General features: G+C 43.5%; 1 protein-coding gene across 2 annotated transcripts in view; it reads left to right on the top strand.

Moving 5' to 3' along the window:
* Positions 1–27,710, top strand: part of OLFM3 (olfactomedin 3) — a 624,029-nt gene that overhangs the window by 414,706 nt on the left and 181,613 nt on the right. For both annotated transcript variants that reach the window (XM_078659258.1, XM_078659257.1), the window contains exon 3: positions 9,989–10,144. In XM_078659258.1, coding sequence (XP_078515384.1) covers positions 9,989–10,144 — 156 coding nt within the window. The remainder of the gene's footprint in view (positions 1–9,988; positions 10,145–27,710) is intronic.

Here is a 27,710-nt window from a genome sequence, read left to right as displayed (position 1 = left end):
AAACATATGGTTAGGAAAAGAAAATGGCAACTTTCTGAAAGTGGAATTTTTAGAATTGTGACCTAAAATCTGACTAACGAGGATTTTAAATTACAATTCATTTTAGTGTTAAAAATATATTTCCATCTGCTCCCAATCCAGAGGTTTTTTTGCAAATCTTTTTATTACCTTTTGCATCATACAGCATACACAGTTGGTAGATACACATAGTAATAGGAACAGTTCTGAATGTCATCTGCAAGGTATCAATGAGTTTTCAATTGATCAACACATTTATGGCTCATTATATATATCAATACATTATCCTTAGGTGAAGAAACCTCCATGTGGTATACTTACCCCCTACCTCTCACTCCAAGGCTGCTCTTTAGAACCCCCAGAAATTCTGCAAAGCTCCCATACCATCTCCCATTTTTAAGGGCATCCTCTTCCTTGATACACCACCTGTTCTGCTCTCTGACATCCACTCCTCTAAGCTCGAGGGTTCCGTCTTTCCCCATGCTCTGGCTATTTTTCGCTTGGCTACTCTGGCCGCTAGTGCCATCCAAATGCCTTGATATCTAGGCCTAGGCCCCCCCCAATATATTTAGCATAAGGACTTTTGCGCCCAGCAGAACAGTGCTGGACATCACTCGGGCCAACACTCCCGCTATCTGCTTCCTATAGGCTCAGCGCCTTGAGAGCTCGCAGGTATGTAGTGCGCTTTACAAATGATTGACTGATTCATTGATTGATTGGATCTTTATTTTATTTTTTTGTTTAGAGAGTTTTATATAGCGCTGGTGCTTTACAACATTGACACAGGTAAGAATATCAGACAGCAATAAGTAAAAGAAAATAACAGAGTTGAGCATTGGATCCAGATTGGTGGAGAGAGAAACACAACAATCTAGTCAGAGAGCAGATTACAAATAGGCACTATTCTTTAGTGTCCAGAGGGTTAAGGTGCCAGTTGAGGAGGAGATCCTTCAGTAGTCTTTTAAAGATCATGAAGGATGCATTGGTCCTGAGATCTAATGGGAGGGAGCTCGAGATTTTGGGGGCATTGCCTGAGAAGGAGCAAGCCAGGGCTTTTTGTTTATGTTTCTTTTGGGGGGGATGAGAAGCAGGAGGTTGGTGCTTCATACGGCTACTCAAAGTGCCTGACTTGGTGAGTTTGGCCACCAGGTAGGCTGGTTTACCAGTGTAAAGGACTTTGTGAGTGAGACAAGCAGTTTCGATGTGACAGCAATCTTCAATTGGGAGACACTTCTGATCTTTCAGGGAGTGGAAGATGTGATTGTGTCTTTTGACTCCAGTGACGATCCATGCAGCTGCATTCAGAGTGGTTCTCAGGGGAGCTAAGCGGGACTTCGCTGTGCCTGTAAGGGTAGCATTCCCGTAGTCTAGTCTGGACAGAACCAGGGCATGTGCTGAGTTTTTGAGATCATTCAGAGGGAGGGAGGACTTGATATTATTAAGGAGTATTAGATTGTAGAAGGCACTCCTCGTGGAATCCTTTATGTATGAGCTCATGCTCAGGCTTGGGTCCAGTGTGATTTCCCAGTGATTTGGTGGAACCAGCCAAGAAGAGATTGCCTTTTAGAGAGTTGATAAGCTTTAGCCACTCTTGGACCTGGTTGGCCTGTCCATTGTTGAAAAGGAGAATAATTTCCATCTTTTCTTGGTTGAGTTTCAGGTGGTTGTGTCATAGGCAGTTTGGGGTTTTTGTTAGCATATCATTTAATTGGCATATGTCATTTAGAAAGGATATTTCCAGGTAGAGCTAGATGTCATCTGCATAGAGGTGTAAGAGAATGTTTGCTTGTTTGAGTATGGTAGAGAGGAGCTCCATGTATATTTTGAAGAGTATAGGTGAGAGAATAGAGCCTTGGGGAAAAACTCTGGTTATTGCAGAGGTATCGACGTTGAGTTGTTTATTTATATTTGTTGAGAGTGGTTATGAAGAAATGATGTGAACCATTGTAGAACCAGGCTGTCAGCTACAAACCGTTGTTTTAATGGATTTTAGAAGAAGCTTGTGGTCGACCGTGTCGAATGCCGCTGATATATATAGAAGGATGAGCAGGCAGTATTGTCCAGAATCCAGAGATTTGTAAAAGTCCTCTGCTATATTTAGTGTAGCTGTTTCTGTGCTACATTCCTTTCCAATGTCTGATGAATGTTAGTCCAGGAGATTGTTGGTTGATATTTTAACAGTACCAAAGTATATGTAAAAAGGTGCCCTCTGGGCCACATCCTCTGACCCATAGAAGCGCTGCTGCTCTCCCAATCCTAAACATAACTGTCCTGGAATAATACAATCTATGCAAGATCTGCAATGGGACCAGATGAAATCTAGTCCTGATAGTAATTTCTCTGGGGATTTGTATCACTTCAGTCCTATCATCATCATCTATGTCCCCCAGATCACCCGACAATTTGTCTCTTAATTTCATCAACAAATCTGGGGAGTTATTAAGTAGCTTCCTAAATACTAAAGCAAGCAATGCATTTGTTAAGCATAGAATCTGCTAAAAGTTGATCTTCAAGGGGATATGTCTCAGGTAACCTGTCTCCTTTCATTAGATGGCCTCTAATGGCATGGCCAAATTGCATATATGTGCAGCGGTCTATTTCAGCCCTGTCTTATTCCAGACATAGCTCAGTAAAGGATATCAATGCCTATGCCCTCCATACACCATCCAATTGTTCTATCCCAATTAGCTTCCATCTTGAGAAAACTGTTAGGCCCCCACCCTCCCTCAGCAGGTCACTGTGCCACAGGGGGGTCCGATCTGTCTCACTATCCTAAAATGTGTGTGACCTCCCTCCAGGCAATAATGGCAGCCTGTGTGTGAGAGGGCAGACTCCTTGCTCTTTTTCACTGGTAGAGGATAGCTTTGTATTGCCCCTGACCCATCGCATACCTATCTGTGCGGTAGGCAGGTTTCTGTTGGTCTGAGAAGACCCAATAATTAACCACTATTAAATGTGTCACCCAGTAATACATTTGATTGTCCAGGACTCCCAGAGGTCCCTCATGAACTTCCCTCTGTAGTTTACACAGCGCAATTCTGGGGGGTATAGCCATTCAAAATGAGTGTATGGGAGGTTTTTGCGATACATATAATAATTGTGGGAGGGTCAGTATTTTATATACAGGTACCCTTCCCATCAGCAAAAGTGACAAGCTCCACCAATATCCCACATCTCCCTGTAGTCTCTCCATCTGGGGAGGCACATTCATATGGAGAATTTCCTTTGAGTCCTGGGTGGTATGTACACCAACACACATAAAACTGCCCAGCACCACTGGCGCTGCACAGTTTGAGGGAAGCTGAGGCATCCCTCCTGCTAGAGGGAAAACTACTGACTTGAACCAACTAATCAAGTAACTAGAGTAACAAAACTCATTAAATACTTGCAGTATGGTGGAATTATGTACAAGAGAACATCATCTGCATAAAGAGATTTGCATTCCTCCCCACCTCTGGCTGTCCTCAACCCCTTTATTAGTGGGTCCTGGCGTACCCACATTTGAGCGCCAGTGCAAAAATCATTGCTGAAAGGGGCCAACCTTTTTGTGTCCCGTTATGCAGGGAGATTACCTGGGACTCCACTCCATTAACTCTGGCTCTCGGCAGGGAAGCTTGATATAGGAGCCTGACCCATCTACAATAATTCAGGTCAAAGCCCATCCTGGCCAATACGTCAAAAATAAAATTCCATGTTATACTATCAAAAGCCACTCTAGCATCCCATATAAGCACCTTAAGTTCAGACGAGTGCTCCTGTGCAGGATGAAGCCAGACTCGTCTGGGTGCACCAGTGAGGTGATCACCCCTTGTAATCTAGTTGTCAGGGCCTTCAATATTGAGGAGAGACAAGGGTCTATAGTCACTAGATTATGTTGTAGATTAGCCCATCTTGTGGAGAACCACAGTGACACAAGTTACTGGTCTCTTGACAGTCAGCACTCCTTGTGCACAGCCAGAAACATGTCTAATATAGGCTTAGCCTCCACGGCCACACATATTTCATATAACTAAATTGCAAGTCCTGAAGGGCAGCGTCACTTCCTCTTCAATTAGATCAGAGTCCAACGTATCCCTTTCTTCCTGCATGAGTGTCAGCAGGTCAATATTAAAAATCAGTACAGTTAGTGTCAGTCCTAGGTGTTACGGAGGAGTATATATCCTTGTGATAGATAGCAAATGCTGCGATGGCCTTCTGCAGCATTCACATTTCATCAACTCCCTCAAGGACCCACGAATTGGCCTCGTCTCTTCTTTCTAATCAGGCCAACAACTTGCTGACATTATCGCCTACATCATAATCGCGATGCTGTATCTCCAGTGCATTAATTCTCACTCTGTGCTCCGCATCCTATTCAAGTCACAACTGATGGCCCAAACCCTCATCATGTTGTCAATACTCAAATTTAGTCAATGCTACCTGTTGCTCGATGGAGGGCTCTTGTTTGCCTCCTCCTAGTTCTGTTACTTATAATTGGTGCAAAATTGTTACAGAACCACATTGAGGCAAAAGGACTTTATAAACAAGAAGAACCAGCCCCCTTCCTGTGCCTTTATCCTGATGCTCCACATGTGGCCAAGGGACTTGGAAACTGCACACACAAAAACTGGTCTGTTATCTGATTTAAGACTTTGCATCCTGAAAGTTACTTGTTCCCATTTGTTTACAGATTGGTTTATCCATTTTGATCAGGGGCATGCATAAGCTGGACAGGCTAACATAACATGGGCTACAGATTCCGTAAGTGCCTTTTAGCAGGGGAAAATATTTGGTGTTTGTACTTTACTATGCCATTTACCAAGAAGGTCATTCAAGGGGAGAGTACCAAACCCAAACTGTATGTACAGCTTTCTAACATGAATTTGAACAAGATCAAGATAAGGCTCGAGGGAGCTAGCCTGTTTGTGGAGCATGAATTATGTTGTTAGTTTCCCCCAATTGGTCCTGCAGTAGTCAATTTGTGTAACCCAATCTCAATAGTGCCTCTTTACTGTATTTTCTTGGAGCAGGGATCGATTGGAGCTTTCCCAGGCTTCCCGAAGCCCTATATCCGAAAAAAGCCTCCCCTCCTCATATTGCTAAACCAACCAATCATATGCAGTTATCTAGGCAGTTTACTTCCGTCATGGCTTTGGCATATGGTGCCAGTTCTGGGGTCATCCTAATTCCGGCCTAGATTAAAAGTGGGCGGAGCTTGGCTATGTCAGTAATGGATTGTTGTCCCATATCTACCATTAGGGTATGAAGTGGAGTGATCTGGGGCAACATGACTAGATTTCTTAAACATGTGTGCTCTGATCTAATGAGCTCCTCTATTTGGTTGAAGGTTCACAATTATAACCCATACAAGGCAGAACTAACTGCTTTTGCGTCATAGTTTCGCAATACTGTGGCTACCGGTCTACTGAAGGAGGAACAGTTTTCTTTCCATAAGGCCCCAGTTATTTGCTTGTATTTAAGTGCCATCTTTGTCAAGTGACAATTCCAGTACATTTTCTCAGATATTTAACACCTAAATAGTCAAATGTGCTTACTTTTTCCAGTGGTGCCCCTCCCAGAGGAGGCCTACCCCTATATGATTTGTGGGGATGTAGGGTCATACATTTTGTTTTCTATGTGTGTATCTCGGGCCCAGGATGTCAGAAGTTTTGAAATCGATTTAGGAGTAGTTGTAATCCCCCGAACCAGGTTTTTGACAGGTGTGTGTCCTGTATACTGGCTTGTAGCTGGGTTATGTTGCCTCCAAATATCTGTTAGCCCCATTGCTTCTGCAAAGGAGGACGGTGGGCTCCTTCCACCCGTAGCTGCAGCCCTGCTAATTTTATCGTTCTTTGGATCCATAACATCATTCACTAGCGTTCCGATAGGCAAGGCTAGTAGAAGAGTGCTTCTGTCTGGAAGGGTCCCAGCATGAGGATGAAGCGGGATGTAAAGGGATCATAGGTTAAACGTGTAGCCCTCCCACATACCAGTAACTGACACATATCTACCTTGCAGATCATTCCATAAACACTGTTTGGTAAAGTGCACTGAATTCTTGAGCAATATTTCCACCCCCCTTGAATCAGTGGTGTAGCATGAATATGGCATCAATGTGTAACTAAAGCTATCAAGGGCCCAATTTTCCATGGCTTTAAGGTACATTCCCTAGATCAGAACCACATCAGGGGTTTGCTGTAGCAATATTTGTAGGACTTATGTTCGTTTAATCTTGTGTCCCAACCCATTGCCATTAAACACCCATATATTCAGATATCTTTGTGAGTGCTGTCCATTACGACATAGATGTTGTATAGGTGAAAATCGTGTCTCCCCGAGAGCACCCATAAGCAGTCCTGATCACAGGGACCCCAAGAGGGACATCCCTCCACTTCCATTTTTCCCAAATGTATCTTTCTGTATTGATGCATCCTTGTAGCAAAAAACAAACAAAAATGTTCTTAGTAACCCCAATAACACCCCCCTCCCAGCTGCCCTACACTGTGAGCCTTAAAATTCCCACCCCTTGAACGTGGATGGGCTGCTAAAGTCACCACAATGTATGAATGGATGAACAATATAACTGAATAATTCCCACGTAAGGGCTCCTCTAGGAGATCGTATAACAGTGCCTATTACAATGTAATTTTCATCAAGGGCAGAGGGCAAGGGTGACCACCCCCACCCACTACGCCGGACACACACTCGACCCCGTCTTCTCATCCAGCAAGGACATCGCCTTCAGCCACGCCACCGGACTCCACTGGACGGACCACAGCTGCGTCCACTTCAGCTTCAGTAGGACCACGATCCACCACCACCAGCAACAGGTTGCACGCAGAAGCTGGAACAAGATCACAGCCGACCAGCTCGCGACCTCCCTGAGCATGAACCCTCCCACCAGCGCAACGAACCCAAGCCAGGCGGCCACCAACCTCGCGAAGTGGATCAGCAACTGCGCAGACGACCTCGCCCCCCTGAAGACCCCGCCTAGCAGACCCGGCAGCAAGAAAGCCCCATGGTTCACCGACGAACTCAAGAGCTCCAAGAAGAACTGCCGAGCCCTCGAAAAAGCCTGGCGCAGAGACCCAACACCAAACAACATGACTGCCCTCAAGCTCGCCACCCGAAAACACCACCAACTGATCCACGCCACCAAGAAAATGGCATTCAAGGAACGACTGGACAACAACGCTCACAACAGCAAGGAACTCTTCAACATCGTGAAAGAGCTCTCCAACCCCAATGCCGGAAACAACGACATCACCCCCTCACAAGACCTCTGCAACTCCCTCGCCTCCTACTTCCACAACAAGATCGCGGACATACACAACAGCTTCAGCTCTCATCCGACGCATGCCACGACTGAACCACCGCCCCCACCACCACCCTCCGCGCCTGGACCCCGATCAGCACCGAAGACACCATCCGCACGATGAACTCCATCCACTCCGGATCTCCGACCGACCCCTGCCCTCACCACGTATTCAACAAGGCCGACGCTGTCATCGCACCCCACCTGCGGGACATCATCAACACCTCCTTCGACACCGCCACCTTCCCGGAGAGCTGGAAGCACGCCGAACTCACCGCTCTACTAAAGAAGCCATCAGCCGACCCCACCGACCTCAAGAACTACCGCCCCATCTCGCTGCTCCCGTTTCCTGCCAAAGTCATCGAGAAGACCGTCAACAAGCAGCTGGCTGCCTTCCTCGAGACGAATGGATCCCTCGACCCCTCGCAGTCTGGCTTTCGGGCCAACCACAGCACCGAGACCGCCCTGATCGCAGCCACCGATGACATTCGAGCCCTGCTCGACAACGGAGAAACAGCGGCCCTCATCCTCCTAGACCTCTCCGCGGCCTTCAACACTGTCTGCCACCGTACCCTAGTACAGCGCCTCAGCAACGTCGGAATCCAGGAGAAGGCACTGGAATGGATCACCTCGTTCCTCGCCGGAAGGACACAGAGAGTCCGCCTCCCCCCGTTCAGATCAGAAGCCACCGAAGTCATCTGCGGTGTCCCTCAAGGCGCCTCGCTCAGCCCAACCCTCTTCAACGCCTACATGAGCCCCCTCGGAGACATCGCACGCCAACACAACCTCAACATCATCTCCTACGCCGACGACACCCAGCTGATCCTCTCCCTCACCAACGACCCCGCCACCGCCAGAACGAACCTACATGAAGGGATGACAGACGTAGCCAAGTGGATGATGAGCAGCCGCCTGAAACTGAACTCGGACAAGACGGAAGTCCTCATCCTGGGATCTTCACCCTCCGCCTGGGACGACTCCTGGTGGCCCCCCGCCCTGGGCAGCGCACCCAAACCAACAGACCACGCACGCAACCTAGGCTTCATCCTGGACTCCTCCCTCTCCATGACCAGACAAGTCAACCCCGTCTCCTCGTCGTGCTTCAACATCCTGCGCATGCTACGTAAGATCTTCCGGTGGATCCCCACCGAGACCAGGAAGACGGTCACCCAGGCCCTCGTCACCAGCCGGCTGGACTACGGCAACTCCCTCTACGCCGGAACCACCGCCAAACTGCAGAAGAGACTCCAGCGGATCCAGAACGCCTCAGCAAGACTCATCCTGGACATCCCCCGCCGCAGCCACCTCTCCGGACACCTAAGAGATCTGCACTGGCTCCCGGTCAACAAAAGAATCACCTTCCGTCTCCTCACCCACGCACACAAAGCCCTGCACAACCAAGGACCAGCATACCTCAACAGCCGCCTCAACTTCTATGCCCCCACACGCCATCTGCGATCAACCAGCCACGCCCTCGCCGCCGTCCCCCGGATCCGAAGAGCCACCACAGGAGGAAGGTCCTTCTCCTACCTGGCCGCCAAGACTTGGAACTCCCTCCCCACCCACCTCCGCCTGACCCAGGACCACCTCGCCTTCAGGAAGCAGCTCAAGACCTGGCTGTTCGAGCAGTAGCGGACCCCCCCCTCCCCCAGCGCCTTGAGACCCTCCGGGTGAGTAGTGCGCTATATAAATGCTGTGATTGATTGATTGATTGATTATCCCTTTCACAATATCTCCAAAGGAACCTGAAATGGTACAGTTACTAAATCGTCTCCAGACTCCCATCAATCAAAGTACCTGAATCAATGAAATAAGACACACAAGGTGTACGCTTGCGTGTCCACCAGATGATATGGAGATTGATGCCCTTTGGGGGAAGTTTGACTTTATGGTGTTGCACCTGTCCTCGAATCTTGAGCACCTTTTGATTAGCACTCTTAGTTCTACTCTGACTAGGAACCAACTCTGGGAATCTGCACTTTCCCCTGAGAATGCAAGATGCAATACCAACCTTGAGGTATTGACTGCCAAGCAGGAAAAGTCAGTGTTCTAAAATGGTATTAGTCTTGAAAAATATTATTTATGTTATTGAAATAAGGGATATGTAATTGTACGACCTCCTCAACTAGTTCCCTATTTTATAAGGGACATTAATGGTGTTGTATGCCTTTGAAAAGTTCTCAATATGGAAGTACACGTGTTTGGTTTTGAAAATGTACTGATTCAGACTACGCCCATTCTGAGGTGTTCACTTTTGCCACACAACTCCATATTTAACAATTCAGCGTGGTATTGAGCAAATGATGATGCCATAAAATATTCTGCAATGTTAATATACCTTTTGTTATAGCACTCGAATTTCGTCTTCTTAATTATGTGTTAATGTTTTGCTTTAACTCTGGAAATACAAATAAGCTGAAAGTATGAAATAAAAATTGCAAAGTTGATCGGTAAAGCGTTATTACTTTTCCCAGAACGTTTTTAAACGTCTATAAAAGTATTAGTTAACATTTATGGCTTTATCCGAATTTATGACCAGGTTTATGTGTCCGGAGAAAGTTGTCCTGTTGAGCAGTTATGCTTACAAACTCTGCCTTGAAAGGGACAAGCAAAGTTCAAACTGAGCATTTTCTTGCAGCAAAAAAAGCTAATGAAGACATGTTTCTTCCTTCGCAGGTCCAGAATATGTCTCAGTCCATTGAGGTCTTGAATCTCCGGACACAACGAGATTTCCAGTATGTCTTAAAAATGGAAACACAAATGAAAGGGTTGAAAGCCAAGTTTCGACAGATTGAGGATGATCGAAAGACTTTAATGACAAAGCACTTTCAGGTAGGATTTTGTTTCAACACTAACAGTGGACAATCGAGACCATTATGTACTACACTTCTGGTCTCAAAAAGTGGTTGCAAATTGCGACTAGTCTTTTGCAACCAGATCCTATTTTTGGAAACCGATATATGTACTAATTGGATGGTTTACAAAATAAGGGCTCGAACCAAGTTGGAAACATTAGGTAGACCCCAAGTTGTGACTCACTTCACTTCCATTGGTCAGTATCATAGACATAGTGGTATGCCAGGGTCATCAGACCATTATGTCTGTGATTAACTTTAAAAAAGTAACTTGTTTTCAGCAGTCCAATTTTCTTAAAGGAATTGGAGTTGCTTTAAACAAAAACTTTTTTTGAAACATTTTGGCAAGAGTTTGCACTTGTCTTCTGGACCACTGCCTCCTCCCCCTAAATGTTTTACCTCATTTCACAAACAAAGAAAGAGTCTAATGGGGACCCCTTCCAGTTTGCCAATAGGCTACCACTCCAGCTTGGGAGTCCATAACGTTATAATGGTTTGTAAACAGAATTCCGGTCGCAAACCACTGATATATATGGTACTGAATAGCAATTTGGAAGTAAAGTAAACAGCATGTCCCTTACAGTTTGCGATTCAGTAACTAAATTTCAAGTAATACATTTCAGGAAATACATTGTGGGAGTCAGTAATTACCACGTTCTAAAATGAGCTTCTTTTACTGAAACCAATTTTTCCTGCCGCAAAACCAAATTGGAGTATTTGTGAATGCACACAATGTTCATACTTCTGATACCTTAGTCTATAATGTACATGCATGCACTTATCATGTGTTAACAGCGTAACATGTATGAATGGTAATGCTCCAGTATTCGCATACTTTTCAAATCTTTATAACAGAGTCTCTTTTTTAGCTCGAGCGTAAGCGTACGACCTCTAGTATACTTTAGTATACATCTCTGTGTGCTTAAAGCCATCCTTCTACTTCTCATTTTTCAATGTCCTTGCGTGCTATTGGCTAGTCCTGCCTCTTTGTCCCTCCTTATTCCTCCCAGGAGAAAGGACTAAGCACAATATCATTACACTTTGTTGTGTATATCAGTTTGAGAGGGGACTATTTCTTTATTTTTTTCACCTTGTGTTACAATGTGGGTGCTCAGGCCTGTAGCTGCTTACATTTCATTGCAGCATTCTACTCTCCCAGTTCCTCCCATGTGGCTGACATTCTTTTGTATAACCATTTTATTAAATCCTCATGTTTCAATTTAAAAACAAACAGCACATCATTAAGATTGTTTCATGTAAAGCGTCACTTCCAGCCGCGGTCTGTGCAGGTAAGAGAGGGGGGCTGGGTTGGGGGGATTTCGACAGATGACTACGAGGGAAACTTACATAAATAATGTATTTTCCTTTGTGGTTGTCTCTTGAAATCCCCCCACACTTGGCCCCGCCACACCACCGCTCTTACCTGAACGGATTGCGGCTGGTCACTCGCATAGTTGCCAATGAATAGTGCATTATAAAAACTGAACAGCATTTTGGGCCTCGCAAGAGGTAAGAAATCGCTATACAAATAATAATACCATACAATCACAAAGTATGTTTCGGATCGTATGACGATCCTTTCTTTTGGAAGACTTGCTGTTCTTTGGACCACTGTACAGCTGCACACCACTTTAAAACTTAAAATGCTATTCGTACTGTCATTTGCAGCATGTAAATGGGACTGCCATCTTGGGATGGCAACTGATTAGGTCTGTTCAAATGTTCAAGAAAAACCAATAGACATATACATATGTCAATGTTTTTGCAACAATTAAAATTGTGCAACTGTTTAAAATGTTATAATTATTCCTCATTTTAGACACAACAATAGGATCACTAAAGATTCAAACTCTTAAGGTCATCATTTGTGATTGCATCAGTTCCCAAAAATATTTAAATATATGTATACATGAGCTTTATTCATCCTTAATTTGAGGAGAATAATATAGCATTGGGTGGTTTTATTCCAATTCTACTTTTACACTTGAAATACATTTGAGTACATTCATACTCATCCTTCTTCAATGTCTAGGGCCACAGAGGCTGTACTCAAAATCTATTTTCAAACAATAAGGGCAACCCTAGAACAAGAACCTGGGGTAATAGACCCTATAATCCAAACAATGGTTCGTGAGCCAAACTTAAAGATAAAGTTTGTTATTTTTAAATTTAGGAAAGAACCTAAAGAAAGAAAAAGGACAGAGACTAGCTATATTCCACATTACCCAAGCACCAATATTTGTATCCTGGCCAACCCATAGTCTCTGGCTGTGGGTTGGTCTTGGAGCCTCTGTGGAAATACGTTGATGTATTCATCAAAGATCTGGCCCTTCTGACTAGGAGGTATGCACAAGACAGTGGCAATATCATCTAGCAGTTAGAACAGATGGAATTTGACCCACAATATGAGTTATTATTGTGTTTGGACATTGAGTCCTTATAAACTAATATACTGCAACTGGAAGGCATAGAGGTCATCAGACATGCATTGGAGACTCGACCGGGTCCAGTAACGGTACCCACTGACTTTATTTTTTAGTTATTAATGATCTACCTGACTCGAAATTATTTTGAGTTTGATGGAGTTTTCTAACTACAAATTAAGATGACATTAATGGGGGCTTCTTATGCCCCCAATCTTGCGATTCTGTATGATGACAACTTTGAACAGACGTATATCTATGAACAGGTCAATAACCCTTACTTCCAGAATGTGCGCAATTGGCGCCGATATATTGATGAAATTTCTTTCCATTTATTTTGACTGGGGACACCGCTATTTTGAATGATTTTCTAAAGTGATTGAGTACCTGTTCCCAGGATCTTAATTTTACTTCACAAGCCAGCAGTGAGAGTGCTCACTTTCTTGACTTGACAAGTATCCCATATGATGGGAAGTTAGCCACCAAGCTCTACACAAAACCCACAGCACGAAATACTCTTTGGGAATACACAAGCTACCACCCAAGGGGCATCAAAGATGGCCTCCCTTTTGGTCAATTCTTGTGTATTCGCAGGAACTGCCAATTTCGGGAGGACTACTTCCTAGAGGCTGATGTGCTCGTCAAAAAATTAGAACATCATGGTTATCCAAAGCAATTAATCAAACGCTCATTGATGTGGCCTTGGTTTTTATCGACCCCTTGTGCCCCAAGACATCTGTACCTGTACCTTGTGTCACTACCTTTGGCACGCAAAGTAATCAGATCATTAAGATTAATAAATGACATCGACGATTGGTGCGGGCCATTGGGATTACAAAGGAGCTGCCTCTTTTCTCCTTTAAACGGGGGAAAAATATACGTGACCATCTAGTCCGTGCTGCTTTGCCTGCCAAGAGTTCACCTGATCTGACTACTGTATGGGGCCTTAACAAAATTGTAGGCCATTTTCGATCTGTAAATTACGTTATGTGTGACTCTACTCTGAATACCTAACAGTTTATACATGGCAACATAAAATATGACTTACGTGACCATACCAACTACAACTCTCAGAACGTGGTTTACGCCATTTGGTGTCCTTGCAATCTCATTTATGTGAGACAGACGACACAACGCATAAAAAATTGTCTCTCCCAGCATAAAAGCCGAATTAGGTGTAGAAATGAGCACACACCTCTGGTTACCCACTTTGTGGAACCCAATCACAGACCCTCTGATTTGAAATGGCAAGTGATCAACTTGGTAAAAAATCCACGGCGGGGTGAGTTCATTGCGAATCTTCTAAACCGAACCGAATGCCATTGGATATTCTGTTTTGATAGCATCAACAATGAGCTTAACAGTTTGGAAGAATGCACAGATGTATTGTTCAGTTGATTGGTGTTCAATACTCCAATATGATTTATCTTTTGGTATTCGGACTGTGGCACTTTTTCAATCTATGTTGTCTCAATCTGTCTGAATCTCCCTTTATCAAAGTGATCATAAGTTTGTTACTGTAATGACGGCATCTGTATGAAATAGGTGTGTACCAAAATCCACATATAGTAATGTGTTTGATGCTATCTTTTTGATTTAGAGCTCAGTGGAATGCTTTTGAACTTGTTACAGGTCTTCATCTTGTAGTAGTACATCTTGTACTATGACTCTTCATATAGGTCAGTAACCATTAATGCTTCCAGAAAACACTGCCATATGTTCTCTGTTGGAAAAAAAATGTAATTATAATTATTGGTAATAAAACATTTACAATGACTTGTATTCGATAATATTATCATGATGCTGATTGTTTGTGAAATATACACTGTGGAAATAGCCATTTACAAGTGTTAATGATGATGCTGTACATGCAACACCTCCTTCGACACCGCCACCTTCCCTGAGAGCTGGAAGCACACCGAACTCAGCGCCCTGCTAAAGAAACCAACAGCGGACCCCACCGAACTCAAGAATTACCGCCCCATCTCGCTCCTCCCGTTTCCAGCCAAGGTCATTGAGAAGACCGTCAACAAGCAGCTTGCCGCCTTCCTCGAGACGAATGGATCCCTCGACCCCTCACAGTCTGGCTTCCGAGCCAACCACAGCACCGAGACCGCCCTCATCGCTGCCACCGATGACATCCGAGCCCTGCTGGACAACGGAGAAACAGCGGCCCTCATCCTCCTAGACCTCTCCGCGGCGTTCGACACTGTCTGCCACCGTACCCTAGTGCAGCGTCTCAGCAACATCGGAATCCAGGAGAAGGCACTGGAGTGGATCATCTCCTTCCTCGCTGGAAGGACACAGAGAGTCCGCCTTCCACCGTTCAGATCTGCAGCCACGAAAGTCATCTGCGGCGTTCCTCAGGGCTCCTCGCTCAGCCCCACCCTCTTCAACATCTACATGAGCCCCCTTGCGGCCATCGCACGCCAACACAACCTCAACATCATCTCCTACGCCGACGACACCCAGCTGATCCTCTCCCTGACCAACGACCCCGCCGCCGCCAGAACCAACCTCCACGAAGGGATGAAAGCCGTAGCCGAGTGGATGACGACCAGCCGCCTGAAACTGAACTCAGACAAGAAGGAAGTCCTCATCCTGGGCTCCTCACCATCCGCCTGGGACAACTCCTGGTGGCCCTCCGCCCTGGGCACCGCACCCAAACCGACAGACCACGCACGCAACCTGGGCTTCATCCTGGACACCTCCCTCTCCATGACCAGACAAGTCAACGCCGTCTCCTCGTCCTGTTTCAACATCCTGCACATGCTACGGAAGATCTTCTGGTGGATCCCCACCAAGACCAGGAAGACGGTCACCCAGGCCCTCGTCACCAGCCGACTGGACTACGGCAGCGCCCTCTACGCCGGAACCACCGCCAAGCTCCAGAAGAGACTCCAGCGAATCCAGAACGCCTCAGCCAGACTCATCCTCGACGTCCCGAGACGCAGCCACATCTCCGGGCATCTGAGAGACCTGCACTGGCTCCCCGTCAACAAGAGAATCACCTTCCGTCTCCTCACCCATGCACACAAAGCCCTACACGACCAAGGCCCGAGCTACCTCAACAACCGCCTCAACTTCTACGCTCCCAAACGCCACCTCTGATCGACCACTCACGCCCTCGCCGCCGTCCCCCGCATCCGAAGAGCGACAACAGGAGGTAGGTCCTTCTCCTACCTGGCCGCCAAGACCTGGAACACCCTCCCTGCCGACCTTCGCCTGACCCAAGACTTCCTCTCCTTCAGGAAGAAGCTCAAGACCTGGCTGTTCGAGCAGTAGCGGCACCCCCCCCCCCCCCAAGCGCCTTGAGACCCTCCGGGTGAGTAGTGCGCTCTATAAATGCCTTGATTGATTGATTGATTGATTGATTGAACATACAACATTGACTATTTTCTAAATATGTAAATGTCCTGCACTGACTTGGATTTGAGATTACAATTGTGATGTTGACTGTTTGTTAACTATACATTGTGAAAATAGCCATTCACAATTGCTGACGATGGTATTGTCTATAAAATAGAATATAAAGTAACTTTAAGATAGATTATGTATAAATTCTGATCCCGTGGGATCTGGTCTTCCTTTGCATTTATTGAATTTTCTTTGATTTTCAGTAATGGGGTTCTTTCCTTTAATTTCTTCTGAATTTTTTACCATTCCAACATGGCCACCGTGATCCCAGATTGTTTTTTAACTGATTTAATTCGGGTGATTGTAAATACAAAAAATTATTTTTCACAGTCCCAGTAAGTGTAGAACGGGACTACTGATAGTGTGATGAAAGAGTGTCTGAGATTGCCTCAATAGTTAATGTTTTGGAAGGTCGATAACTTTCACCAGACCAGTCCTATTTCCAGTTCTTTGAACGGCACGCTATAAGATGAGCATGCCGTTGCTCCACATTTGCTACATCAGGGTGATTTTTTCCGGAGCCGGTATGCCGAGTCATACTTAACAATCACTGTAAAAGTAATTGCTGTTAGCTTAACCTGCCCTTTCCATAGGCTTATGTGCCATTTTTATGGAGGTCGGTTTTGGAGTTAAGCGGCCGACCATTAATCATTGATATAATGTTTATTTTGTTCTGCCACGTAGATGTCTTTAAATACGGCATTTGGCCATGGGCCAACAGTAGCGAAATTCCGCTAAATTTATATTTGTTGACACGTTCTTACGACGGCGACTAGTGATAATTTGGGTATAGCGGCTCTCTTTCACTATGGTTATGCTGCCTTCCTTACAATATATTCTGAAGTTGGGTAGGGATATAATTCATTACCTTCCCCTCACCTGTCTGTTATGTACCTTATTCGTGTTACTGGACGATGGTGATATAAAATTGTTTTTGCACCTACTAATTAGCGAATGTCGAGCACTTTGCGGCTTTTCTTTATGGCCCTGGCCTATTGTTATGTTTGGGAATTTTATTATTTTGTTTATTTTTTTAATTTTCAGCAGCATAATTACTGATCGTGATCCCTTGAATTTACTTGCCGCTTGGGACCTTCAACAGTTGGACACTGACCTGGATTTGACAGCCATTTCTGGCATATATCCTCACAAGATTGAAATGGAGGATATTTCTGAGAATTTTTTCATACATACCGACAGGTGTGTGTCTGCTTTGAGTCTCTTTCATCGATTAGGGGCGAGATTAAGGAGTGCAGTTGTTTACATTTGGTTATAAAAAAAAAAGATTCTATCTCAAGTTCTAGTGCCTGATGCACAACTTACGTTGAATTATTGCCCGTGTTCATTGAGGTGATTATCATTTACCTTATAGATTTATTTAGTCCTTTCTCTTGACTTCTCCTTCTCTTTTCTCTTGGGCATTATTTTAAATAGTCTTATTTAGTTGGTCTTTTTCTGTTTGAGTCTCTGTCTTTGATCTTTGTCACGTTTTTGGTGCTAACTAAAATTCTATATTAATCTTTTGAACCAATGTACATATATTTTATTCTTAGATTTATTTGAAACATTGGACGCTCCCAGATATGATGCTTTTGTCCTGATGATGACCCTTAAAGTACCCTTGGGTCGAAACGTCGGCGACACCAGTAATGTGGCATAAATAAAAGAGGACACAATTATTGTATTGTGTATTTGTGTTTTATTTTGAAACCTGTTGTATGTATCTTTCTTCAGCCACTACCCATTAGTTTACACTTGTAATTGTTTATAATTATAACATTGTTTGTGTAACTGTATTGGTGCCACTATTAATGTGTGTAATATGTTTTTTGTTTAACTAATATTAAATACGAGTTATTTTATACCACGTATTGGTACATGGGTAGTTCAGTTCAGTTCAAAAGGTAAGTTTATTTTGACCATCAGTCATTAAACAGCATAAAAACATTAAAACACAACCTTTGATTAAAATTGTAAAAGAGCCATTATTAAAATACAAAGGGATTATTACAAATTCATTGTCTTCTTACAACAGATAACATAATTATCCTATCATCACCCTTAGTTTTGTTAAAACAAATACATGCTCAATTTATGAGCACAATCTAAAACACCTATATAATCTAAACATTTTAATTTTTTATTTAAACCAATTAAAATTGCCCTATTTATAAGTTATTTTTGTCAATGCACGGACAACTCCTCCATTCCCTATGCCATAAGTAACCTTTTAACAGCCTTGATATACTTCGCCACTGCTATTGCGATATCAAGGAACTGCATGTCCATGAGGAGCTCAATTGCTTGCATCCGTGACCCAATCCCATACTTTAAAAATACTGGACGTAGGAACAATTTTCGTTTGTCTAGCAATTTTTTGCAATCTATCAGAATGTGTAAGCAATTACATTTCATACCCATCCCACATTTACACCTGCCATCATGGCCCACCAGTATTCCTTTTATTTTATCATTGGCTCGAGCGGGGTTAATGCCTACTCTCATTCTTAAATGTTCCATTCTGAGCCATTGATTTGGTAGGGTATCTAGGTAAGGATACCATTTTTCATTCCTCCAACTATTAATCAAAAATTGCACAGACTCTTTTTGTCTCAAATACTCCATATCAGTTAGGCTGGACTTTTCCTTCACTAGGGATTTGAATACACTTTTTGTTTCTTCAATATGCAAGGTACATGGGTAATGTGGAATATAGCTAGCCTCTGTATTCTTCTTTCTTTAGGTTCTTTCCTAAATTAAAAAAAAACTTTATCTTTAAGTCGCATACTCAAGTGCTGGTGCTTGAGAGACTCACTCAGACAACATCGTAACACCTACCTGGAGAACAGAAACCTGTCTGAATGTGTGCTTTCCTGGAACAACAACCCACCTACCACATAACACTATGACCATGGCAGAGAAAAGCTGGGAAGTGAACCTTACTCGAGGCAAATATAATACAGGAATGTGGCTTCTTAAGGTAAAAAGACCAAAAGAAGCATTGGTGGTCTCATACTGAGAATTAGGAGGCAGGGGAAAGCACAAGTACCCGAACCAGGGGTATTCTGCTGCTAATCATGGATACCATATGATGACCAGTAGTCTTAGCATCAGATTGATATAAGGACCTGGAGAATGGATAGGAAGACGAGGGGCAAACCATGGTAAGAGGAGCAATAAACAGTAGTAGGACACTTATGCATAGGGGCAAGAGTGGGTAGCCTTTCTTTGCCACTGTACTTGGCATGTTACTCCTGGGAAACACTTTGGCCCCCATTAGGATGACGGGTGGACAAAGTCCGCCCGCCATCCCATTGGAAAAAGGGACCGCCCGCCATAAGGGCGGGGGTCCCAATGGTGGCATTAGGATGCGCCCGCCACAGTGGCGGGTGCATCCAGCATTCCTACCATTGTGGATGGCGGTGCACTCAGCACCGCCCGCCACAATGACAGGAAGGCATGCTGTGCACTTCCATGCACAACATGGCAGGCACCGCATGGTGCCTGCCATGTTGTCCATGGAACTTCTGGGGGTACCATAGGTACCCCCCATGTGCACCCCCCCGGAGTCCTTGGGGGCCCGCAATGGGCCCCCAAAGTGGACTCTGCATGCCTTTCTGTGGCGGTATTGCCGCCACAGAAAGGCATTGCTAAATGTCCATCCTAATATGGCAGGCGGTGTCTGATAGACACCGCCACCAAAAGCGGCGGACGCTGTTTCCGTCTGCCGCGGACCCCCCAGCCATACTAATATGGCGGGGGGGTCATTCGGGCACAGATGGCTGGAGGATCGCCCCCGCCAGGCCGGCGGTGGCTACCGCTGGTCTGGCGGGGGCAATCCGCCCGCCATCCTAATGTGCCCCTTTGTTCGTACAGAGACATCAAAAGCATTACTTTGAGAAGTAAATTACCAGAAACACATTTTTAGAATTTAATTGCATAATGCACTTATTTAAATCAGTCCTATATTATTTTCACGAAATATTGTTCTGATATTGAGTTTTATCAGGCATGATTAATGGGTCATACTGTATTTAGGTTCAGCCCCTCTATCTCCTGGAATAACCTTTGACTGCTTGTGAGCAGCCATTGTTGTTGATTATAACTATGAGTTAAAAAAGCAAATAATGAGGCATCCTCCACCCAAGACAAAAGTGTACAGAATGAATAACTCAGCTATTCTGTTGGAATCACATTGTATCTTGGGGTCTGGGACACCACTGGCCAACAATATCCTCCATGGCCACTGCAGAGCATCCACCTACTTCCCAGGACCCAAGAAAATGTCATATACATTTCGTTTTTATTATTCCTTTATTGCAGGCATTTGAAGTGCCTTGAAATGGCTATTTTCAGGTTGTGAGTGCTTAAAAGACATTGACAGTTCGCAAACTACGTGGGCAGTTCATCAGCAACGCTAATATATTTGGTTTGATGGATATGCTTTAGCTATGGACCTCCAAGACATGACATCTAAGCTTGGCTGCACATCTTTAACACAATGTTCATGTAATAAACATTGAATTAAGAGTGTGTTTAGACCCCTCCCCTAACAGAGTGGTATTTCCCTATAAGGTTCAACATCACAGCTTCGCATTCATTACCACCCAGCCTACTTTGTGGTCTAGTTGACAGATGGAAACTGTAACCCGAAAACATGGGATTTGATCTCGGCCTCTCTGAGCAGTCACGTTTGGTACTCTAGTGCCTTACCTCTTCGGACTTCTTCATCTGCTGCCAATTTTTGTCAAGTTTGTTAATACTTGAAATCAGGCCTAATCATTGTTAGTATTTGTGTATTAAAAAGTCAGACTGCAAAAAAAATTGTATATTTCCTTTGGGGAGACAGTACTCAGTCTCACAATCTAGTAGCTGAGATGTGCAATACTAAGAAAGTTGCAGTATTGAGAGCAACTAATACTGCTTTTTATTCTTGGTTCTCCTACTTTGAACTAATCATACTCTCCCTCAACACCACAGGCGTACTGAGAGGACTGGCCCCAGGGAGGATTTCTTTTACCCATTATTATACCGTCATCACATTTATAACACAGTATCTGCAGTTGAAAGACAAAGCCCACCTGATCCCCCAACTAAACCAAATAAAATAAGAAAAGTAAAAAGCATTTACTACGCCAAAAGCTCTAGCATTCACAAATGCTAGACTAATTGTATTGCAAATTCTTGTTACTATTAAAGTTCTACATTTTAGCAGAACTGAAGCACTTAAGTGGTGCTGTCTTGCTGTCTTCCTGTTAAATAGACTTACTTCACCAGAAGCATAATTTCCTATTTGAGTACGTTTTTTATTGATAATTAAGACCATAAAAGTGAACCTGGTCCCTTTTCAAAATGTAGGGACTAGAATATGTGCTCTAAGGGTTTTGACTGTTTTCAAATGGAATACTTCAATTCCACAAGTCTTGTTACTATCTTCATGTGTTAAACATAGATGAGGAATATGAGTTTTATCATTTGATACTATTTCTATATTTAATTCAACCATGCATCATGTTTTCACAAGAGCGAGTGGCAAATCCTCCAACACTCACTTTCTCTTTTATGTGGAAGATGACTTTAGCAGACACTGAATTGTCAAAAGCATCACAGAACTGAGGAGATTGCTGGGATGCCAGGAAAAATGGCGAATCATAACATTTAGGATTTACTCACAGAGACATTTTAGAGTACTATTATGGTACTGATACAGTATTCTTCCAAGTACTCTTTCATACCTTGGCCCCAAAACATTCAACACAGGAATAAAATGAGAATACATTTAGTACAAATAGAGAGCACTGTGACCTCTTTGCACTTTTAATAATAGAGAGGTGGATGTGTCGGGGATGAAACACAAAGGCTAATATACAAAAGATTACTCCTGAAATATGATCTCCCATTCTCATAAACATTTTTGTGACTTGGTCACACGCTGTCCTACATTTTAAAGGCATATATGACAACGCTCATATGTATCACACTAGACAAGAAAGTGGTCTCTTTGAAAATGAATCTTATCTAAACATTTGGAGCAATGTACCCTGCACTCACTTGGATACACGTTTCACACTGCACTCACACAGGTGTTCCATTCCTCCTTTATTTCCTCAAGCAAACTTTCACCCTACACCCACCTGGGTACACCGCTCATCCTACACTCACTTCACACTCTCTGGAATGACAGAGGCACACCACTCACTTCACACTCATCGGCGCCTTGCTCACTCTCCATTCACACAAGTACACAACTAATCCTGCACTTTAACTGCATGCCAAAAGCACAATACACAGAGGGGAGAACAATTGTATATGAGTGTCAACTTCTAGTTTGGTTAGCTTTGTATTAGCAGGGTAGTTAGTCAAATGCCTGCAGGCAGCCAACCTACAATCACAAGAGTGGGCCTTGTGGTGCCATCAAACAACTAACAAAAGAAAAGCAAAATACAAAGATAAAGCAAGCGAGATTTGCAGTGGATGCCATCTCCCAGTATAGACTGCTATTAATCACTGTCTCCCGCTGAAATGTTCTCTTGCAGGTAGTATCAATGTCGCTACAAGTGATGTAAATGCGTTGTGTTGACATTCCCTAGTACCCGAGCTGTTTAACGCCATCAGAAACTATAACTGTTAGAAATGGTCTAAATGCAACAATTTTAGAAAGTGCTGCACATTGTTGATAGCATTTCCACAAAACTATTAGAATGTCAAATCTCCTTTTTTAAAGGAAATACAAGGAGATAATGTAGCATTGTACATACAATCAACAAATGTGGATTGCTGCATGCTCTGCAAACTGCCTTACACATACCTTGTAAACCATATGAAGCATAAGAGGTCTGCCAGACATTTACTGTGTGCATTTAAGGTACCAAAATGTGGGAAGCTTTTATATGGAGTACTGTGTTCATCTTGGTCATGAGGCATGTAGGGAATACAAGGAAGCAACAGGTGCATAAGTATCACCCTGTGGTGAGCTTGGGCTCTGAATGTTGTGTTATAATGTGGTCATTTGAAAAACCCTCACTCACTCATGAGGGTATTCGAGTGCTGACCTGGTGTATGGGACTCGTCTCAAGGGTAGGTGCTTCTCGAACAGCAAAGCCATTTGCTTCTTGCGAAACTCAAGCTGAGAGGAGGAGGATCTGGTGTGTAGTGGCAGATCATTTCAAGGTTTAGGAGTGGCATATGCGAAGGTTTGACCTTTGTATCTATTTCTGTGGATGCATGGGATGTGTGTAAGTAGGAGTTTGGCTGAGGGAAGGTGTTTGGCTAGTTTATGGAAGGCGATGCAACTGTTCTAATAATCTAGGCCTGTGTTGCATAGTGCTTTTAATGTGTACCTGAGGAGTTTGAACTGAGCGTGCCTGTGTATTGGGACTGAGTGGTGCTCCCTAAGGTGTAGTGTGATGTGAGTCTTGAGGAGAAGATTGAGGATGAGTCTTGCTGCCAAGTTGTGGATGTCTTGTAGTCTTCAGGTGAGTTGCTTAGTGATTCTGGCATAGAGAGTTTTCAATAGTCCAGCCTGCTGGTGATGAATATGTTTAATGAATGTTCTGGTATTGCTCAAGAGCCATTTGAACATCTTCCGCAGTATCCAATTGTTGTGGAAGCAGGAAGCTATGATGTTGTTGACATGTGCAGATATGTCCAGCTTGATGTTAGTGATGATCTTGAGGTTCCCGGGATGGAGGTGGCGGTAGCTATGCATCCAAAGTTGGCCAGCCTTCAGGAGGAGTCCCAGGATGGGAAACATCCTTTACGACGCAACTTTTACCATGCAGTGCCTTTACAACGCAGGTTTTTCAACGCAAGTCATTACAACGAATTGCGCTGGGGGGCGCTCTAGGATAGGTAATAGTTTAATTTACTATCCAACACCTTCCCTAATATCCACGTGGACTGGAGTTGAAATAGTAAATTAAACTATTCACTATCCAGCACCCCCCAACGCAAGTCGTTGTAACGACTTGCGTTGAAAAACCTGCGTTGTAAAGGCATGCGTAGTAAAAGCATGCATTGTAACAACGTACATCCCCAGGATGAGGAGTTTTTTCATAACTTATTTCTTGTGTTGGGGGTTTGGTCTGAGAAGCACAGTATGAGTTGTGTGTCTTCAGCATATGAGAGAATGTTGATGTCTTTGTCTAGTGGAGTTGCATATGTTTTGAAGAGGTTATGGATGAGGGATGAACCCAGAGGCACTCTGCAGATGTGTTTACTGGCTTCCTAGGTATATGGTGTTGGTCTGACTGTTTGAGTTCCTTACATCAAAAAAGGCCCTGATCCACTAGAGGGAGTTTGACCTGTAGTTGATGAGCTTGGTTGCGTCTACTAAGGGTTTCTTGAACATGGTGGTGACTCTAGCGTGTTTGTAAACTTCCAGGAAGGCGGCTGAGATGATGGAGAAGTTGTGGATTGGAGTGAAGGTTTCACTGATGGCATTCAGTTGGATTGCAGTCCAGTGTTTCTTTCGACCCTGGCTATAAAGTTGGAATGCTCTGCCGGTCATGCAGCCGACATGCGCAGCGGGTGCACCGCTGGCATGCCAAAGTTTTAGCTCAGAACAGCAGAAGAACATCATCTATACAAGTATGGAGTTACATGACCTTAAGGATTGCACCAAAGGGTGCCCTAGTTTTTATATGTCGTCTCGCTGGATGGGTAACATGGCTTGTGGTGAAGTATGTGGCTATTCTCCGTTAACACTCGGCCGATCATTATACTCTCACACTAAATATTCTCCATGCCTTTTTTCTCCGCTATACCGTTGTGCACTAGTGAATGCCCAATCCTTGGTCAAACATGCCACAGAAATGGCCATTCTTATTGATTCTCAGAAGCTTGACATCTTGTTTATTACTGAAAGCTGGGTTAACTGCTCATCGATGCCTGATCATATATCCACAGTCCCTCCTGGCTTTACCATCTTTAGACTTGATTGACCATTAAAAAGAGGAGGGGGACATGGAGTTGTTTACAGGGACCAGATCAAAACCAGATTAGTCGCCTCATCAAATGAAGACTGTGAAGCCCTCTTACTGGCTTGAAGTAACCAAAAATAATTCCATAGAGGTCTACTTATTTATCGCCCACCTGGTCCGAGAAATAGATTTTATCAATTCCATTAGTGAACTACTTGAAGGTTTAAAGGATTGATTTGTAGCTCTGAATCGACTATTTTGGAAGACCTGCACTTCCATCTTGACCAAAATGAAGAAATAGACTAATAGACTCTAGGGACCTTTTGGAGACTATGAATACCTTTGGGCTTACCCAGTTGATACAGACTCCTGCCCATATTACTGGCCACACACTGGATGCCATCTTTAGCAACCATGACCTGATTGCAAGTCCAGGTTTTACTTCTCCCTTGGTCCAACCACTCTGCCATTGTCTTCGAGCTTAGAGACACCAAGGAAATCCCAACTACCAGCTCGCTAGATGGTCATACCCTCTTTCGAGCATGGAACAGCATGAACTTCAATCAACTCCAAGCTCAACTCTCGGAGGACTTACCTTCACTTTCACCTGATCCCAAAATGGCTACTCAGGACTATTTAACCTGGCTTAACCAAGCCCTCTCAAAATTCACCCCTTGGAAACTTAACAAACATAAGAGAACCAAGCCCTTGGAGCCCTGGTGCTCAAAGGTGCTCAGACTTGAAAAACAAAAATGCAGACAACAGGAAAGAAGATGGAGGCTTAACTATGAAACAACGGAAAAGGAAATGTATAAACACTCTCTGGCCAAATATAAAAGCCTATTGGTCAAAGAAAAAACAAGCTCTCTTAAAGCGCTAATAGAATTGTCCAATAATGAACTCAGGGAACTCTTTAAAGTTATTAACAAACTCACTAAAGTCTCGGTAGCCAGAGGATGTACCAGTAGTCAAACCTCCTGTAATAACATCGCCCATTATTTCAGGAATAAGGTGGAGCATATTTATAATATGTTCTGTGCACTGGGGAATCATTACCATCTGTCGCAGCAAGCTTTAGTTATTAAGGACTCCCACTCTGATATGACCAGTTTTAGTTCAGTCTCTCCAACTCAAGTAGAACATCATATTCTGTCTACTAAAACAGGATCCTCGAGCAATCCATGCCCTCCCTCAGAGCTCAAATTTATAAGCCTAATCCCCTCTCTATTCAACCTATATGTGGCAAAGCTTGTCCAGCTGATTCAATCGTTTGGTCTCTCTTCCACGTCACACACAGATGACAAACAAATTGCGGTCTCTGTGGCAAAGAAGGCCAATAATACGGGGTTTAGGCTTCACATGTGCATGAAAGAAATCCGCACCTGGATGGACACGCATTGCCTTTAGCTAAATTCAGAGAAGACGGAGGTGATGTTCTTTGGAAATAATTCTTGCTTTTGGACTCCCGACTGTTGGCCACTAGAGATGGGATTCTGGAGGACAAACTTAATTTCAGTAAACAAGTTAATTCCACCCTATCCACTTCTTATGATACATTAGGAATCATAAGAAAGATTCTTCTTTATATTCCAGTGAGCGCCTGGAAATCTCCTCCATCATTTTATCTAAAATAGACTACTGTAATGGTCTGTACATCAATCTGCCGAAACAATACCTCAATAAATTGCAGGTTTTCCAGAACTCAGTCACCGAGGCACTGCTCAAATTCCAAACATCAGTCTGTATCCCTGGCCATAAAAAAATTACACTGGCTTACTGTTAGTAATCGCATAACATTTAAAACTCTGTCTTACTTTCAAGGCCCTGTATGGCATAGGTCCAGAATTTCTGAGAAATACCACATCATGGTATACTCCTAACAGGAACCTTAGATCTCTGAATACAGTCACACCATCTAGATTTAAGAAAACTAGATGTGGCGGCAGCAGCTTCCATGCAGGAGCCACCAGACTTTGGAACACTCTGCCCCACCATAGCAGATCCACATCTTCACTGCTGGCTTTTAGAAAGCTTCTCAAAGCCTGGCTTTTTATCTTGTAATTTGTCTCTTACCCCGTGCTCCCATACTATGCCTAGCTATCAGCGCCAAGGGATTGGTGTCACTATAACGCTGATTTTTACAACGCATTCCGTTACATCGGAATTTTTACAACGCAGGATCCATTACATCGGATGCCATTACAACGCATGGCATTACATCGCAGATGCTATTACAACGCATGGCATTACATCGTAAGTATAGGTAAGTATACTTTTAAAAAAAATGTAATTAAGTTAATTTAATTAATTTAATTTATTTAATTTAATTAAAATACATTTTAAAATAGTAATTAATTTAATTTAATAAATTTAAATCTATTTATTTAATTTAATTTTAATACAAATTGTAATTAATTTTAATTAATTAATATAATGAAATTATTTTAATTTAAATATGTTTAAAATTGTAATGAAATTAAATTAATTAAAATAATTTATTTAATTTAATTAATTTAATTAAAAATGTAATTAATATAATTTAATTAATTTAATTTAATAAATATATTTTAATTAATTTATAAATGGTAAATATAATTTAATTAGCCCTAAGCACAAACCCAACCCTGAACCCTAAAAACACCCCTGTACCCCAAAACCCAAACCCTACCCTGAAACTTAAAAACACCCCTGTACCCCAAAACCCAAACCCTACCCTGAAACCTAAAAACACCCCTGTACCCCAAAACCCAAACCCTACCCTGAAACCTAAAAACACCCCTGT

The sequence above is a fragment of the Lissotriton helveticus genome, chromosome 1_1 (assembly GCF_964261635.1).
Source record: "Lissotriton helveticus chromosome 1_1, aLisHel1.1, whole genome shotgun sequence".
Taxonomy (NCBI): domain Eukaryota; kingdom Metazoa; phylum Chordata; class Amphibia; order Caudata; family Salamandridae; genus Lissotriton; species Lissotriton helveticus.
The sequence above is the reverse complement of the archived record's forward strand: the minus strand, read 5'-3'. Positions and strand labels throughout refer to the sequence as shown.